Raw genomic sequence first — 19359 nt, 5'->3', positions numbered from 1 at the left:
TCTGCCAGCCAGCCGCCCCCCAACCTTCACCATACTATAACCCGGGTTTGCACCTGTGCAACCCGGCCAACAAAGTAATATTTTGACCTTCATAAAAATACTTATTCATATTAAGTTTCCTTAAAGGCTGGTCTGCCTCTATAATTGTGACATTAACAAGTTTATTTTTTCATTGAAATTAAAAACCATCTTACCCTATACACCCCATCAAAGAATTCTTTAAAATCCGTTTTCATATGCTGCTCTAGATCAATCTTTCTTCTGTACACTTGTGTAAACATCTGAAAAATATACACACCATAGTTGATTATATAAATATATTTGTCTGGTATCAGACCACAAAATATTTGGTTATAACTTCAATAAATATTAAGGATTTAATAAAATTATGTTGCATCAAATGAACTTACGGAATGAACACTTTATCATAATTTTGAGGACAAGGTTGTTGCCTCACTCTCTTAGTCTGCTTGTGTAAATTATGCGCTAGCATCAAGCAAAGCATTATCATGAACATAATTTTAGTGCCTTAGGCATGAAAGGAGCAAATATTTATATTTACTCAACTAATGGCCAGACTGCTAATAAGTCGCGGGCCTGTTATTTACATTGGCTGTTTATTTCTACTTGATTCTCATATACATGTATAAGACTTACATTTCAAGTATTTGATTATATATTGATGTGTAACCAACCAGTGAGTAGTTTATATACATCTTTATGATAACACTATTTACATCCGGTAGAACACCTATTATTTTATTACATCACAACAAAACTATATATAAACCTGGAGATTATGACTGAACAGTCGTGACTGTATGCCCGGACACGTCTCCGTATTGCACAAATCCATACCAGCAGGGTGAGGAGTGTCATGTAACATGGCCTGTATATTATCATCCTTTGTGTCATCTACCTGTAAAACAAGGAAAAATATTTTCAAAATAATAAAAAAAACAAGAGCGATAAGTGATCACATGTGTCGCCTCAAAATGGCCAATTTCATGTTGGGACAAGTTTTGTGACAGACGGACGGACAGACAGACAGTGCACAACTAGACTTGGTAATGATCATTCCTGTAAAGTTTGGATAAAATTGCACCAGAAGTTTATGAGGAGTAGTCCAGACAAGCTTTTGTGATGGACGGACGGACAGACAGACAACGGAGAAGTGATCCCTATATGTCGCCACTACTCTGTAGAGGCGACACAAAAATGATAAATGTAACATCAATGGATGCTCCTCATGTCATTTTAACTGTTAAATACTGCACATAAAGAGTATAATAAAGATTTAAAGAACTAGATATGTATACAGAATACATATCAACAGCAGGAGGATGAACAAGGGAAAATCTATACCACCTCCCTCGAAGTAGTGAGGGTATAAAAATAGTAGTGAGGGTATAGAAATATGTTCTTAGTCTAAGTGACATTGACCCAAGGTAATGTGTTGGGTGGGACGTCACTCATGAGGAGCAGACTGACCAGGGTCTCAGATTATCAAGAAATTGTTTAAGCTCAAACTCGTATCTAAGGTATTTGATTGGTCAGAAACCGACTCAGAATGTTCATTGACCAATGAAAATCCTAAGATTCAAGATGGATCACAGAAATTTTTTTTATAACCTTGAGGCCTGAATGGTTATATGGACAGAAAACACAAGATAATATCACTGCAACAATTCAAAGGGTTAAGACTGTAAAGAAATCACTGTGTTTTCTGGTATTTCTGTTACATATGGCAATATAAATGTATGAATATGTTACCTCTAGGACAAAAGTATCCTTGTTACCAGCAGATAACTCTAAATCTGACCCTTCATCATCACTATCATCTGTATATACACTGTGAGGACTCGGCTGACCTGAAAAATCCTGAAAATAAACAACAAGATTGATATAATAAGTATTTTATTGTGCCTGTTATCATGTCATCTTCTCAACAGTGAACACTATTTGATCACAAGTAAATAACACCTTTATCTACATGATTGATTGACTGATTGATTTCCTTATTGAATGAATGAATGAATGAATGAATGAATCATACAAACAAACAAGCAAAGTAACAAATGTATGAAAATAAGTGAGTGATTGAATGAGTAAGTGAGACAGTGAAAGAACAAATGAATGAAAGAATGAATGAATGAATATATAAAGGAATGAATGAATGAATGAATGAATGAATGAATGAAACATACAAACAGCAAAGTAACAAATGTATGAAAATAAGTGAGTAAGTGAATGAGTAAGTGAGACAGTGAAAGAAAAAAGAAAGAATAAATGAATATACAAAGGAATGAATGGATGAATGAATGAATGAATGAATGAATGAATGAATGAATGAATGAATGAATGAATGAATGAATGAATGAGTATATTGCAACTACTGAAGAAAAGTCTATATCTTGAAAACAGACATGCAAATTGGATTTACTTGGATATATTTACTATCAATTTGTATTACCCTTTTCCCCCACTGAATTTACAAAATAGACTTGTCCATGGACATCTCCATTGCTTACATTTTGGAACAGTCCATTCATACTTTAAGGGATTTCAATATCAAAATACTAAAATTGAGCTTCCCACAGTAATACCAACCATGCAGGCTGTACAAAATTAAATTATGCCCTGGTAAGCCTAGCTTTATACTCTGATGGTAGTATACACTGGTCATTAATTCAGCTAGCTATGTATAAGATAATTCAATTTTCATGAATGTATTTATCCTTAATTAAATGATGCAATTATGGCCATGAGGTTACAAACTTTGGTTGCCCTGTAGGAAGGAATGTTGTACTCAAATCAGAAGATTCTGTTCGTTAGGTAAGATAACCTTTTTCATTTTATCATCATTTTATTTAGAATTTTTTCATCATTATTTTGATGCATACCTAAATTTATGCTTTAAATCTGATTTATTTCTTGTTTTCATTAAAATTCCATCAAGGGTTATTGTTTCTGGTTTAATGCATTTTTATAGAAATATTTGTTTATAAAAATAAATTCTGAATTCTAAAATAAACTAACTTCTTGGGTTTTAAAAAGATTTATCTTGGGACTTTATTTTTGTATTAATTTATGTGGTTGTTTTTTGTAAATTCAAAATGTTATTATATTATCTGTAACAGGTTGACAGAAGATGTCCTATGCCCTGATAGATGATGATGTACTGCAGCTATGTTGTGCTGTCAAGGTGGGAGATATTTCAGATGTCAAGATGCTACTGGAATTTGTACCAGATATAGACTGTCCTGATACAGTAATATATTTCTAATTTTTCCATTTTTCACATGCATGTTAAAAGTTACTTTTTTCCAAGTTTTACCACTGGTTTTTCAAATTTGTCAAAGAAATTTGGACAGGATACCATGACTGTGATATAATAATTTGTAAAAATAGGAAAAACATTTGTTTATATTATATAATAATTGTAAGTAAAGGTTGTTTTTTTAAAGTTGAAGATTTAATTACAAAAATTATTTTACTAAATTTCAAGAAGCAGTGTCTTTAGTATAATCTCAAAAAACAATCATATCTTAAAAATGCTTTGATTTTTATTTCCTGTTCTTGAAAGTTTTGGTGTCCTGTCATAGTTTTCAGTAAGGTGCTTATTGGCCATATTTTGGAACCATCTTTTGCTTCTGTTGCTTTTTGGCATTTGGTACAGTAATAGTGATCTATACTATTTTGTATGGAATCAAAATATTACTTTGTTTACATTTTGCATCTATATGACAAATAATTTCACATCAAGGAGATAAGCATCTAATAGGCTCTTAAACCATTCTTTAAATGTAATAAGAAAACTCATGATCTAAACCCTTCCTAGAGAAAGAAAATTTTATTTGCTTCTGAGCCATAATGTGTCTTTAAGCACAGGAACTGTAAATTAAAACAAAATAAATAAATAAAAAACACCCCTTCTATATATTTTTTTTTTTGGGGGGGGGGGAGGGGGGGGGGAATATCTTTTTAGTCAAAACAGCTTCTTTATTTCAGGCTCCTATGCTTAAAGCTATGCTGCATTTTTATTTCATGAACGAAATTTCATTTATTTCAAGAATTAAGTTATTCTCTTATTTATTTAAGAATGGTAAACAGTTCTGCACACAGCGGTACTCTATGATTGTAAAGACATTGTGGAAGAGATGACAGACATGGGGGCTGATGTCAGCATATCTAACAAGGTTACAAGTAGCTTTTATCATATTAACATATTCTACATCATCAAGGTATTGTACTCCCAGCAAACACCCGACGTTGACCCAACGTTGAATCAACGTTGAATTTTGGTCGCGACGTCGGTGACCTTCATACAACGTCAAATCGACGTTGAATCCCCGACGTCTAACAGACGTTTCATTTTGACGTCGACTCGACGTCGGGTTTTGGTCGGTAATCTGACAATAGGTAAATTTAATTTATGAAACCAATATATATATAAATGAAAGCATAAACAACGAGAATTTTAAGTTTAAGTTTAGAAAGGGAACATTATATATTTATTTTCTCCATCAAAGCAACAGTATCACGTGGGTGGCTAACGTACGATATTCGATAGGTGGCGCTCTGTAAACGGATAGTCGCAGATCAGTATGAAATATATTTGCTCTATTTTAGTTTAAATAATATCTTATCTCCTCGAATTAGTCTAAGAAGTGTTTATATAATTTACAATGAAGTTGTTATCATTTTTGAGGGCTTCATTTTATAGTGGAAAATCATTTAGTAAATTCGAATTTGCGACTTATCGGATTTGAAATTCAATTGTATTGGCGGACAAGAAAACGACGGGTTGACAGACAAAGTTGTATATTCCAAACAAAAGAAAAAGGTAGGCAAACATTATATATATATTGTTTTTCAATGCTAATATACCGCATGTTTGCATGGATTCGATGGTTATTTGATCATTGAAATGTTTGACTGGTAAAACTTAATGTCACGTGATTTCGCGAGATAAATATTTTTGTTTCCACGTAAGAACACTTTATCATTTGCTATACTATAGAACAGTCTGTATAATCGGATCATTTTTCCCACACTAAATCGCCATGCCAAATAAATGCGCAATCAATGGTAGGAAATATCCTAGCAATTGAAATCAATAAATAAAAAGTTAAATGCAGTACGTAAGACTCTTATTATTCAAATGCTGGTAAATAAATTTTCCTCTTATTTCTTATCAACATGAATTTCCCTTATATGAGGGGCCAGTCATTTACACATGTGTCAGATGCAGTTTGATTTTGATATCTGTGTAGTTGTTAAACTACTCGTTGTTAATTTTAGTACTTTACCCATACTGTTAGCATACCATGTGTTTCTTATATTATGATAATGATTCATGGCATTTGATACATGTAAATGATACGACTTTGGTAAGATATATCTAAAAGCACATTGTATTTGACTAGCTATCTTTTTATTAATGTAATCAAACAACATATTATCAATCAGAAAACACATTATCATAGTTATAAATCAATAAAAGTAATAGTTTGTTAATTAGCCTGCTTATCAACAAGTTGTATGCTCGTATCATAAAACGTTTTTACACTAAGCCAGTCTGTCCTATATACACTTAGCAGACCAGATCATGCTGAGCAGAGATGATATCTATAAAATTGACAGTAACATGTGAATTTCTTTGATGTTGTATGAGCATTTGTACAAAGTACATTGAATATAAAAAATAACAATATCAATTTTTGCGGGAGTAGAATTAATTTGGTATTTATTATATCAGTTTTTCATGCGCTTATGAGTTATCTAAGAATAATAGTACATTTTTGTAATTGGATTTTGCCTATTGTATTAGACAAACATCCTTCCACCACATGGTTAAATTCTTAAACGATTATATTTCGTCTTTCAGATTGTGAAAATTATGATAATTCAACATGTGTCAAAAGTTCAGGAGGAAGACGAAAATATTTAGAGGAAAAGAAAAATGAAAACCTACCAAGATTTTGTGACAGGTATATTTCAAAATATTATAGAAAATACAGTGATCTAATTACCCTTGATTTTATAATGAAATTCACGAAGCCATTTTTATCAAAATTAATAGATATATACAGTAGGTACACGAAACTACATGGTTTAAACTAAATTAAAAATAATAAGTATCTTTTTTAAGTAGTTGGAGAGTTTTGTTACAATTTCGTTTAATTATAATATGTAAAAGTGATTTATTTCTTGCACTTGTAACTGATAATTTTATTTTTTTTTTTAATTTCAGAAAGTGTGATGAGATCTCAGCTTGGAGACGATAATGATACGCTTAAAGTATGCCCCAGATCGACATAGTGTAGGAACGAAAGAAGCTAGAATACTAATGAAGATACATGATCATTGTTATTTATAGTTATAACAAAATATTCAGAATATTGTTCCATTTAACATTCAGATCTATATTCAGTTATAAAATACAAAGACAAATATACAATCAGTGAGTTGTATAGATGATTGACAATCCCAAACTCAGAGTGATCAGTTCAGTGGTGATATAAGAAAAAACACATGCATGGATGTTTGCTATATAAAATGTCAGTGTTAATATTCAAGAAGGATTTTGTTTATCTTATTTCTAAAACATGCTTAATTGATACATGAAGCGTTATTAAAGTACATACCGTCAAGTTTAATAGTTTCAAAAAATATTATGTAAATCTTGCATTTGTTATAGTACCACATTTCTTGTACTTGTGATTCCGAGTATAAAATAAATTGCTAAAATCATAAGAATGCTTATTTATTAACCCTATTAAGTTATTAGGACCCTAATGGGTACTGTCAGGAACTAAAAAATTGACATCATAGGTCAGATGTATACCTTAAAGTACACCTGTATGCAAAATTTAAACAAAGTTTACCGTACGGAAATCAAGTTATGGCCAATTTTCTGAACTCAAGCTAGGATGTTTTGAGGGCTCTTTTTTAGAAATGAGGAACCTTTAAATAATCTGCAATAACATTCTAATGAAAATTTTTTTCCCATTAATTTTTGTTAAGAAACAAATAGTACCATTCAACTAACAATCCACATAAGCAAAATTATGGTTTCTACTAAAAATTTATGAAATCTGTATAAAAATGTTACCCTACCCCACCCATTTTTACCACGTGTCTGACCATTTTTCTACTTAGGGAGCCTAATTTAAAAAATTCTTAAAATTTACCCAAATGAGTGCCTGTTTTCAAAGTTTTCCTAAATTTTTAAAAAAGTATATTGGTTAATCTTGTAAAATATGAAATACTTTTACCGTCTAGTTTTGATTATATTACACTTTGAAAATATCAGGTACCATATTTATTACTAGATTTAGCATAATTTAGCCAATAAATACCTATATAAATTAAAAAAATCAAAATTAAACACTTTTTTCTTTCCAAATGGGACATGAGAGATACATAAATAATGTTAAAAGAAAAAAAGAAAGAAAAAAAAAGTTGACCCTTTTGGGGATTGAACCCATGGCCCTCATTTTCAATGTAGTTAACAGTAGTTCTAGCCTATTTGAATACTCTTCAAAGCGGAGGTAATGCATTAGTGTGCTAATACCTTAAAGAGCTTTAAAAGAAAAAAAAATCATATTCCAAAAGTTTTGAATGAGGTTAAATCATGGTCAGAAAATTTGGTCAGATAAGGTTGGCATATGGTCAGATAATGTTCAGAAAAGGTTGGATTATGGTCAGAAAAAGGTTGGATTATGTCCAAATAATGGTCAGAAAAGGTTGGATTATGGTCAGATAATGGTCATAAAAGGTTGGATTATGGTCAGAAAAGGTTGGATAAAGGTCATTTTATAACGTTGTATAGACGTCGGTTTCTGACGTCTAAAAAACTTTCAAATCCAACCTTCTGCCAACGTTTACCCAACGTCAGGGTCTAACGTCAGTACAACGTTGGTACAACGTCTTTTGTTTGCTGGGCTATAGCCTGCATTTATTTTTCATTTGTCTGAATTTAATGTGCCTAGATCAAGCTCTTTTTCAGCCTCTGAACTGATGAATCAAATAATTTTTGTCCCTTCTTAATAAGATCATTTTTTGTTCCTTTTAACTGGGTTTTAGGTCACACTGACACAGTATAGGTCATAATATTGGCAATGTTCCAACTTTACTGGTGGAGGAAGATCTCTGGTGCCCTTCCGTACATTATTTCAGGCAGGAACGGGCACCTGAGTCAAGAACCACAGACATTCCTTCTGACTGTTTGTTTGAACAATTAACATACTATCTAAAATGAACTTATCCATCTTTCAATCTGGACAGAACCACTTATCATTTTTTGCAGAATATTTCAATATATGTAATGACTGATCTAAAGGTGGAACAGTGCAGACCATGATCAGATGGCGCAGATCACATGGGTGTATATTCAGTTGCCACCAGAAGGCTAGAGGTTTATTTATAGGCTAATTTTAAATTAAACAGTAATATTCCTCAAATCGTGGTTGAGGACACACTGTGATGAAACATTAACTACGTTTTGCTTCCCTAATCAGAATGCACTGTTATGAAATATTAACAATGTTAATTTTTCTTCTATTCATCAGAACAGCCAGACACCTCTTCATATAGCAGTAAACAATGGACATTTTGATATGACAAAACTTCTTATAGATGCTCATGCTGAAATAGATACTACAACAAAGGTATCTTTCTTCCTTTTTTGGTAAGATCTTGTAAAGACACCAAAGAACTCTTATTAGAATGTTCAATAGATTAAAGGTCTCTGGTTATTCTTGAATATTTGCTTGTGTCTGATATAAAGCACTGCATGATTTATGCCTGAAATAATGCACAAAGTGGAAAATTCCTGAAACAGTGCACAACGTGGAATATTCCTGAAACAGTGCACTAAGTGGAATATTCCTGAAACAGTTGTTCAAACGAAATATACTATGACTGTTCTAATTGCTAAATTGCTTAAAAGCAAATGATAGCCCAACTAAATGGCCAGTTGAAGAAACTTATTGTATCCATACCAAAAACAAGACAGTTTTTTTTAGAGTTCATGGGCCTTAAAGAGTCTGTGTAAACCAACTCCCCTGTTATCATTCCTACCTCTCAATAATGTATACCTTATCTGAAAGATTTGTGTGAGTACTTTGTTGTTGTTGGTTTTTGTTTTTTCGTTAATGTTTTTTTTAAAAATTCTCGTGACAGATTTAACTTAGAGCTCCATTTACATTACCCTACATCACCATTTGATTCCTTAATGTTATAACCATCTTATATACTTAAACACTAACTTGTGCTTAAAGGCCCATTATGCCTCAGATATGCATTTATTTTTATTTCTCAAAAGCTTTTTATTTTGGATGCCCTGAAATAGATTGTCCAAGTTTCTGAGCTATATTTTGGTTCTGTTGCATTTTGACAAAAAATACAGTTACACTGGTTTTGTATTTTGTATGGAAGTCAAAATACTACTTTGTTTACATTTTGCAACTTTTATGACAAATAATTCCACATTCACTGCATTTTTTTTCCAGGTAATAAGCTTCAAACAGGTTTAAAACAATTACTAAAATACATGTTTGCCATTTCAAAAGAAGAAAAACTTTAATCGTTCATGACTCGTAATGTGCCTTTAAACATGCAGTATGTTTTACAGTACTCTGAGATGACACCATTACACCTTGCTGCCATGAACGGTCACACGAACATTGTTAAACTTCTTCTAGAACACGGAGCTGACTGTAATGCTCTTGACCAAGTTAGTATCTAATTCCTAAATTTGCAAATTCCATTAATGATACAAATGAAAGCAAATGAAAGCCTGAAGCCATTTCGGGAATTGAAATTTTATTCTGACAATACTAAGAATAACAATCATAGAATTTCTTGTTCTAAAACTGACCTCTTATAGGGCAGATAATGTGTAAGTCATTATAGGTAGCTCAATGAAAGGACATGCAATTAATTAAAGGCAGTATTACTGACAGTAATGGGTTCATTCATTTCAATATAAAAGCACAACTGAAGATTTGTAAAGATTTGTTCCCTAAAGAAACTATGCATAGACAAAAAAAAACACAGCTGGCAGTCCACATGGATCCATATGATCAATCTCTGACTAAGTGAGCTAATACTTGTATTTCACAGACTCATGAAAAAGAACTACCACAAATTAAAAATTTGTAAACTTTTACCCTGCTGAAGGGGAAAGTGTTAAGTCTTTTCCACCATTATAGAGCCAGACCAGCCTGTACATCCTTGCAGTCTAACCATTGCAGGCTCTATACCGTTGGCTGGCCAACTTCAAATTCTCGCCTTAATATCCCTTGAAATTGATAATGGACTGTTCCAAAATGGAAATTGGAAAAGTCCATTTAAGAAATTCAGCAGGTTAAGGGTTAAAAACTATTTTGCAGATAAAGAAGACTCCAGAATTCTATGCAGCTAATGGAGAAATCACCAGTATCTTAAGAGATCGAAAGATGAAACAGAAAACAGAAATTGAAACACAGCAAAATCTAGATGAAGATATTGATATAATGCAAAAATACTTAAAACCATCACTTGAAAAGGCTAAATATACATTCAACAAAGAGCTCTCAAACATATCTCCTCATAAAATACCAGAAAATTCCATGAAAGATGATTTAGAAACTGCAGACGAACCCAATGTAAAGGCAAAGGAAATGCCAATAGTTAAAGAAAAGATAAATGAACCCAAAGTGACAGAAAAATCAACAGTAATGCCTGACTTATCAGAGCAAAAAGCTAAACATAATCTGTTTAAGCAAAGTAACAAGGAAAATACTGCTAGATCGAATGCAAGTCAAAGAAACCAAACTACTGTCTTAAAACCTACAGTAACTGTTCAGAAAAGGACACAAAGGTTTGGAAAGATGGAAGTTCAACAGAAATTGACACAGAAAAATGCTGCTGTTAAACAAGCTGTCTTTCAACAAAACCCTGTTAAAGTAAAGTTTAGTGCCAGTCACGAGAAAATGATGCAGATGAATGTTTTTGACAGATTGACACGGAAGAAAAGTCAACTGAATAAGTAAAAAGTATGTGTTTATGTAAATGTGTTTGAATTTTGTATAGCTGTTTTAACTATGAACACTTTGTTATAAAATAAGGTACATTTTAAGTACTCAGAAATGACACATTAACACCTTGCCACCATGAATGCTCAAATCTTCTTCAATCAGAGGAGACTGACAAAATTGATAATTATTTCTTTATCAATAAGTTGTACATGTATATTAAACTAATTTCACATGTGGTGCATGAGGATCTATGAAGCTGTTTTCTACATTGAAAGTTTTTTTAACAATATTTAGAGAATAATCACACAAATTCCAGGTTATTTTCTTCCATACTAGTTCCTCCCCTTTACTAGACCCTCCCCCAGACTTGATCCAGCCTCTGACTTAGTTCTTTCCCCTGACAAGTTCCTCCCCCCTGACTAGTTCCTCCCCCCTGATTAGTTCCTCCCCTCTGACTAGTTCCTCCCCTCTGACTAGTTCCTCCCCTGACTAGTACCTCCCTCTGACTAGTTCCTCCCTCTGGCTAGTTCCTCCCCCTGACTAGTTCCTCCCCCCTGACTAGTTTCTCCCCTCTGACTAGTTCCTACCCTCTGATTGTTCTACAACAAGCTGTTTACTCCCCTGACAGTTCTCCAAATTTGAAATAATGACAGTTCTCCACCTTTTTCTTTTAAATTTGTTCATCTTTTTATATTCTACATAAAGAGAATCTACCAGGAGTGAATTAATATTATTTTCTTACATGATGAGAATGATTGAAGATGGTGTTACAGTAGGTAATATTTTTTCTAGTTAATACAACTATTAAGGAAATAATTATCAAAATTTGGTAAATTTTAAGATACACAATCACACTTGTCAAAAACCTATACAAATCTATATTTCATCACTTATTACTTAACTGAACGAAGATTTGTTTTCTCCTTTTTTTGGATTTCACATCATACAAAACACTGTTAAGGTCATATGGCAACTTTCCAGTTTTACCGAAGAAGGACGACCTTAGGTGCCCCTCCATGCGATATTCAGGCACAGACTGGCACCTGAATTAAACCACCGAAGTTTCCTAAGTTAGCTTGATAGCTTCCTCACAAATCTATGGCAGGATCATGTGACCCAAATTGGTCAGGGGCAAGTGGTTTGTATAGTCAATAACTTTAAGCACTCGGCCAAAGACGCCCCAAACTTATTTTGATGAATTTAATTGATATAAAGTACAACAAGAAAATTCCTAAAAACACTGATTTAAATGTTTAAAACTGATGTTATCTGTCATAACACTGGTCAGGTACACTTAAAAGACTGGTTAAGGCTGAGGGGTCATTAATTGTTAAACACCTGTAATTAAATCATCACCCCTAAGTTCAGTGATAATCTAATCAACTCCATTCATTCATGTAAATAAAACAAACATTTTTACTGATTGAAACTTGCATAACAAAAAGTGTAAATTAGTCTACTTGTTTTATAGGGACTCAGGTAAGCCTGTCAATAAGTTTCTGTAGTACCCTTGACTATTTACATTTCTGCTTATGAATACCCAAGTTGAACATGATTAAACATTTACATAAACGGCTATACAAATATAATCAATTTAATCATTTTGAATTTGAAAATGAAAAAATGTGACTATATAACAATTCATCACCTTTGTGCAGAAACAGAATAAGACCTTCTAAATTTTATAGCATTTAATCAGTTATGGCACTAACCTGTGACATAGTGCTTTGCTTATATATTAATTATGTGTTTAGAATTGTAAATATCTTTCGAAATATGGCAAAATGACTTAATTATTTATTATGTACAAGAGCAATCAGAGATCACATTTTAAGTATATGTTTAAGTTTATTTTTTACGTATTTACAAAAATAAATTGGTCACTTGATTTTGTAAATACTTACTAATAAATTTCAAACAGCTTTAAGTCTTTTGAATTATTTTTATAAATAGACAATTTACTACAGTTTGCGATTTACCACAGTAAATGACTGTTACGTTTCATTTGAAATACTGCAATCTGAATGGACAAAAATTAATTTCAAACACTAATGTATGTGAATATACATGTATTATCATCTCCATAATCTTTCAGTATCAAGTTTAAATAACTGTGATCGAATTACCATGTAATCGTTTAAATTCAAAGAGGGTATCACCATATCTTTTCATTTTTTGCATGAAACTATCGGTTTCAAGTAGACACACAACTCTCTCCAACTTGTTTATACTTGTTACCTGATTAAAGAGAATTTAAGCATTCAAGATTGTAAGGAGGACATATTTGATTTTTAAATTTTTTATTTTTCTTTTATGTTTTGAAGAATTTTACCTTTGCAAATTAACTTCGGATATCATTTAAGGTATGTAATTTGAAATTGTAAAAAAATGGTTAGGTACATTATTGTGGTAATCAAGATTTGTTGGTTGAATTAACTTAATAGCTTTTTCTACTTATTGATTTATTCAAAGGTCAAAATTAAGAACACTTTATTAAAGCTAACAATTTACAGCCTTATATGATGTACACATCAAAATAAACAATTTTAAACATCTTGACAAGAAATAGAAAATACCTTAAAACTCTGCTTAAAATGTTTAAAACTGATGTTTATCTGTCATACACTGGCTTTTACATATTTTTTCTCAGGTATTTCAATCCAATCAACACTTAACCCATTACCAGATATATACGCCTTTCTACGCCTTCCCCCCCCCCCTTTTTGCTTTCTCAAATGGTGGAAAAATGCCTTATTTAGGCCCCCAAACACTTGTTTTTGTTTGAGAAATGTTGTTTAAAAAATTGACCACTTTTTCGGCGCGGCCCCCCATCCAAAAGATACATCAGGGGGTTGCCAGAAGGGGGATGTGCCCCCTTCTGTTTGGGGGGTTTGTAGGGGGGCGGATTCCTCCTCATCGCCAAGAAAATTTTGGACTTGTGGGAGGCTAAAAATGGCCCCAGGTCGATAATAAGGTAACGTGTAACCAATGCTGAAAAGCCTTTGACTCTATCTCAATCCTTTGAGAAGTGGCAGCACTTTGAAATCAATTTTGATGGAAAAAAATCAACGCAAAATAGTGATTTTTGGCAATTTTGAGATGTCTCCTAGTTGCCATGGTAACAGGAAATTTCAGACTGAGCATGTTGTTACAAAGGCAATGGTCCAGTCAACATTTGTGCCAAGTTTGATTAGTATTGAAGCAGTTTTTATAGTTTTATAGCAACTTGAACTTGTAACGGGAGACTTTTCAATGAAAACAGCCATTTTTCACAAAATGCTCATGGGGTAATGGGTTAAGAGAGGTTAAGGCTGAGGGGTCATTAATTGTTTAACACCTGTAATTAAAACATAAGCCTTAAATTCAGTGATAATCTAATCAACTCCATTCATTCATTTAAATAAAACAAAGATTTTGCTATATTTCGAAAAAATATTGATTTATAACACATAATAAATATTTGATTCAAGTAATACTTAATATATGCATGCAGAATATAAGTTTCTGACAAAACCAACACATTTTAGGTCCTGTTCGATGAAGAAAAATAGGGTGTATAAAATATAAATACAAACTTTTTTTTGCAAATGCAGGAGGCATAACCTTGTTCATCACAAATGAATTTGCATCAATATAGTATAACATGTACACAGGTGCATAAGTTTACATGCTAACAACTGTTATTAGCAAGATTCAAGGGACACTACTCTGCCAATTTCCATATGGTGACAACTGTGTTCTTAAAAAGGTTTCATGCTCTAGCAGATACACTTTTGAAGTTACACAAGTGTATAAATGCTATTTTATTGCTTATTCAGATTGTTTATTCAACTTTCAGAGAAGTCATGGCTGTCCAAGGTAAAAAAGCCACCAAACAATTTTCATCATCAACAACTTCTATGGGTTCTGATGAAGATCTCAAAGTTTACTGTCAACCATGCGATCGAGATGGACCTAGACTTCCTGCTCACGGCTATTGTACAAACTGTTCAGAGCATTTGTGTGAAACATGCTTTACAGTTCACAAAAGACATACATTATCAAGACACCATACTTTACAAGACAAATCCAGCATGCCACAGACTCTGTCACCTGTAACTCCAAGACAACCAGATAACTTCACAAAACCATGTCCTAAACACAACATGGAGATGATCAAGTTTTACTGTCATGACCATGAAGCTTTACTCTGTAGTGTTTGTGTCACACTTGACCATACTGCAGCATCTTGCAAAGTCAATTATATACCAGACATTTCAGACAAGGTCACAGACAGCAAAGATTATCAAGACATATTGAAGGATATCAATGACATGACAGAAAGATCTAGCAAAACACTTCAAGACATTAAGAAACGAAATGATGAATCAAACAAATCCTTATCAAATGCTTTGACAGACATAAAAAAATTCCGGACAAAAATCAACCAAAGGCTGGATGAATTAGAAAGTATAGTCAAGGAGGCTGCACAAGTCATCCAAAAAGACAATAGCAAGGCTTTGATGAAAGTAGAAACAGTATGTGGAGATGTACAAATAAGTCTGAAGTCATCAATGGATGCCGTTAAACATTTCAACACATCCAAACAAGCCAATGATTTGTTCATGGAACTAAAACAAGCCAAACAGATGATAAAAGATTACAAGCAGAATGTTACCTTGCTCTCAGAAACTGAAGTCAAAGAATACAACTTTGAACCAAATGAGGCAATATCAAATCTACTTGATAAAGAGAAATCCATTGGGACATTGAGCAGCAAAACATTACAACCTGATTTGAAGTCTAGACCAAAGTTACATCTGTTGGATAAAATCTGTATCAAAACATCACGAGATACAGACCATTGCTGTATACGAGGAATGACTCTCCTTACTTCTGATCTTCTAATTGTCACAGATTGGTTCAACAATGCCATAAAAATGATTGATATCAACAGAAAGTCTGTACTAGCTCAGCAAAGCTTTGCGAGTCAACCTACTGATGTCACATCAGTTTCACAAAATGAAGTAGCAGTCACACTTCCAAGCAACTATACTGTTCAGTTTATAAATATATCTCAAAATAACTTCCGCAATAAGCACACTGTGAAGGTTGATGGAAAATGTTCCGGTATTCGCTGTCATAAAGACAAAATGGTTGTGTCATTTTTGCATCCTCCAAAAGTTCAAATCCACCTTATCAATGGAACTTTATTACAGACAATACAAGATGAACATATATTCAAAACACCAAGATATATTGCAACAAGTGACAATTTTATCTATGTATCTGATACTGAAATGAAAACTGTTACCAAGTTAAACTGGCAGTGTGAGGTGAAAGGCAAATATGTTTGTTCAGGACAACCTTACGGCTTGGCAACATCAGAAGATGGGAGTTTATATTTTTGTAATTTTGACAGCAATGCCATAGAAGAGTTATCCGAGGACTTTACTGAAGGGGAGATTGTCGTTAAGGATATACAAAAGCCCCAGAATGTCTTCTGGTCTGCCGAAAGATGTACACTGTATGTAAGCAGTAGCTCTGGGAATGATACAAATGAAGATAACTTTATCAAAATGTTCAGAAAGTAATAATTAGATAAATCGCTGGGATGTGTATAAATGTATGAAGAAAACAAGACAAGAAGCTAAATTCAAACACCCTGTTTTGTCACACACCTATGTATAACTTGAAGACAGCAGATTTCTTCATTTCCCTTGTCTACGCAACTCCTAGAAAGTTTTCATATAATTTTTATTGCAGAATATATTAACTTGCAGGCGTAAAACTTCACTGCTTCTTGTGTTTCTTCCTGTTCAGGCAGGCCAAAATTGTACATCAAAAATTTGAAGTCAGCTTTGCAGAAAGTGCATTATTGAAGGGTCATTGCGTCATACCATCATGTCAAACAATTAAGTTCATGTTATATCATTAGCAGACAAAATTTTAAGTTTTATCAACATGAATACCATTGCAGTGACAATTGTTTGTACCAACAAATATAAAGTTGAATTGCTTGGAGGTACAAGGAACTATACACATGTAGTACATACGGTCAAACCTGCCTATAGTCACCATAGTGGTCAGTAAGAGGACTGAGCTAAAATGACCGCTACAGACATGGGTCCACAATATCCAGATTGACATGAATATTGTTATAAGTTATAATAATGGATGAATACTGTTGAAATATATTCATTTTTATTAAAAAAAGCAAATACTATATCAATTTGCAATAAAATTGAATCACAGCAAAATCTAGATGAAGATTTTGATATAATGCAAAAATACTTAAAACCATCACTTGAAACAGTGAAATAAGCATTCAACAAAGACCTCTCAAACATATCTCCTCATAAAATACCAGATCATTCCATGACAGAGGATTTAGAAACTACAGACAAACCCAAAGCAAAGGCAAAGGAAATGCCAATAGAAAAGATAAATGAACCCAAAGTGACAGAAAAATCAACAGAAATGCCTGATTTATCAAAGAAACAATCTAAACATAATCCGTCAAAGCAAACTAACAAGGAAAATATTCTTAGAATCAAAATTAATGCATGTCAATGAAACCAAACTACTGTTATGAAACCTACAGTAACTGTTCAGAAAAGGTCACAAAGGTTTGGAAAGACGGAAGTTCAACAGAAATTGACACAGAAAAATGCTGCTATTAAAAAAGCTGTCTTTCAACAAAACCCTGTTAAAGTAAAGTTTAGTGCCAGTCATGAGAAAATGATGCAGATGAATGTTTTTGACAGACTGACACGGAAAAAAAGTCAACTGAATAAATAAACAGTATGTGTTTATGTACTTTTGTATGAATTTTGTATAGCTGTATTAACTATGAACACTGCTTAAAATAAGGTATATTTACAGTGGATCTTCTTCAATCAGAGGAGACTGACGAAATTGATAATTATTTCTTTATCAATAAGTTGTACATGTATATTAAACTAATTTCACATGTGGTGCATGAGGATCTGAGAAGCTGTTTTCTACATTAAAAGGTTTTTTTCACACAAATTCCATGTTATTTTCTTCCATACTAGTTCCTCCCCCTGAATAGTTCCTCCCTTTGACTAGTTCCTCCCCCTTACTAGACCCTCCCACATACTAGTTCCTTTCCCTGACTAGTTTCTACCCTAAACTAGTTCCTTCCCCTCTGACTTGTTCCTCCCTGGATAAGTTTTTCCCTCTGACTTGTTCCTCCCTCTGACTAGTTCCTACCCTCTGACTTGTTTCTCCCTCTGAGTAGTTCCTACCCTCTGACTAGTTCCTCCCCTCTGACTACTTCCTCCCTTCTGACTAGTTCCTCCCCTCTGACTAGTTCATCCCCTCTGACTAGTTCTTCCCTCTGACTTTAAGTTCCTCCTCTAAAACAAACTTTTTTACTCCCCTGACAGTTCTCCAAATTTGAAATAATGACAGTTCTCCCTCTATTTCTTTTAATTGTATTCATCTTTTTATATTTAACATAAAGAGAATCTACCAGAAGTGAATTAATATTATTTTCTTACATGATGAGAATGATTGAAGATGGTGTTACAGTAGGTAATATTTTTTCTAGTTAATACAACTATTAAACAAGAATGTCAAACGACACATATACCCCCCTTTCTAGCCATTGACTCACAGAAACTTGCCAAAAATGGGTACATGGAAGTGTTCAATTATGGAAAAATCAACGGAAACCATTTTGACATTTAAGGCCCATGTGACATTTACCTTTGACCTAATGACCCCTAATTCAATAGAGGTCATATACTACTTATGACCAATAACTAGGTGAAATATGAAGACTTTGTGATGAATACTTTTCAAGATAATCAGCGGAAACCCTTTTGACATTTAAGGCCCCTTTGACCTTGACCTTTGACCTAGTGACCCCAAAATCAATAGGGGTCATCTACTAGTTATGACCAATCACTATGTGAAATATGAAGACTTTGTGATGAATACTTTTCAAGATAATCAGCGGAAACCATTTTGACATTTTAAGGTCCCTGTGACCTTGACCTTTGACTAAGTGACCTCAAAATCAATAGGGGTCATCTACTAGTGATGACCAATCACTGTGTGAAATATGAAGACTTTGTGATAAATACTTTTCAAGATAATCAGCGTAAACCATTTTGACATTTAAGGCCCCTGTGACCTTAACCTTGGAACCTAGTGACCCCAAAATCAATAGGGGTCATCTACTAGTATTGACCAATCACTATGTGAAATATGAAGACTTTGTGATAAATACTTTTCAAGATAATCAGCGGAAACCATTTTGACATTTAAGGCCCCTGTGACCTTGACCTTTGACATAGTGACCCCAAAATCAATAGGGGTCATC

At 33.2% G+C, this 19359-nt stretch overlaps 2 protein-coding genes across 2 annotated transcripts in view; one reads left to right on the top strand and one right to left on the bottom strand.

The window, feature by feature from the left end:
• Positions 1-19359, bottom strand: part of LOC132728363 (C2 domain-containing protein 5-like) — a 79028-nt gene that overhangs the window by 11704 nt on the left and 47965 nt on the right. Inside the window, 3 exon segments of the mRNA XM_060714017.1 lie at positions 195-281; positions 791-919; positions 1774-1881. Coding sequence (XP_060570000.1) covers positions 195-281; positions 791-919; positions 1774-1881 — 324 coding nt within the window.
• On the top strand, positions 13275-17725 carry LOC132728359 (E3 ubiquitin-protein ligase TRIM71-like). Its single transcript, XM_060714014.1, has 2 exons — positions 13275-13390; positions 14866-17725. The coding sequence occupies exon 2, from the start codon at positions 14873-14875 to the stop codon at positions 16598-16600; it is 1728 nt and encodes a 575-aa protein (XP_060569997.1). The 5' UTR covers positions 13275-13390; positions 14866-14872; the 3' UTR covers positions 16601-17725.

Source organism: Ruditapes philippinarum, unplaced genomic scaffold (assembly GCF_026571515.1).
Source record: "Ruditapes philippinarum isolate M1 unplaced genomic scaffold, ASM2657151v2 ctg6265_1_1_1_1, whole genome shotgun sequence".
Lineage (NCBI taxonomy): Eukaryota > Metazoa > Mollusca > Bivalvia > Venerida > Veneridae > Ruditapes > Ruditapes philippinarum.
This window is presented reverse-complemented; position numbering and strand designations above follow the sequence as displayed.

Coding starts and splice junctions, on each gene's coding strand:
- LOC132728359 (XM_060714014.1), top strand. CDS start 14,873: ATGGCTGTCCAAGGTAAAAAAGCCACCAAACAATTTTCATCATCAACA.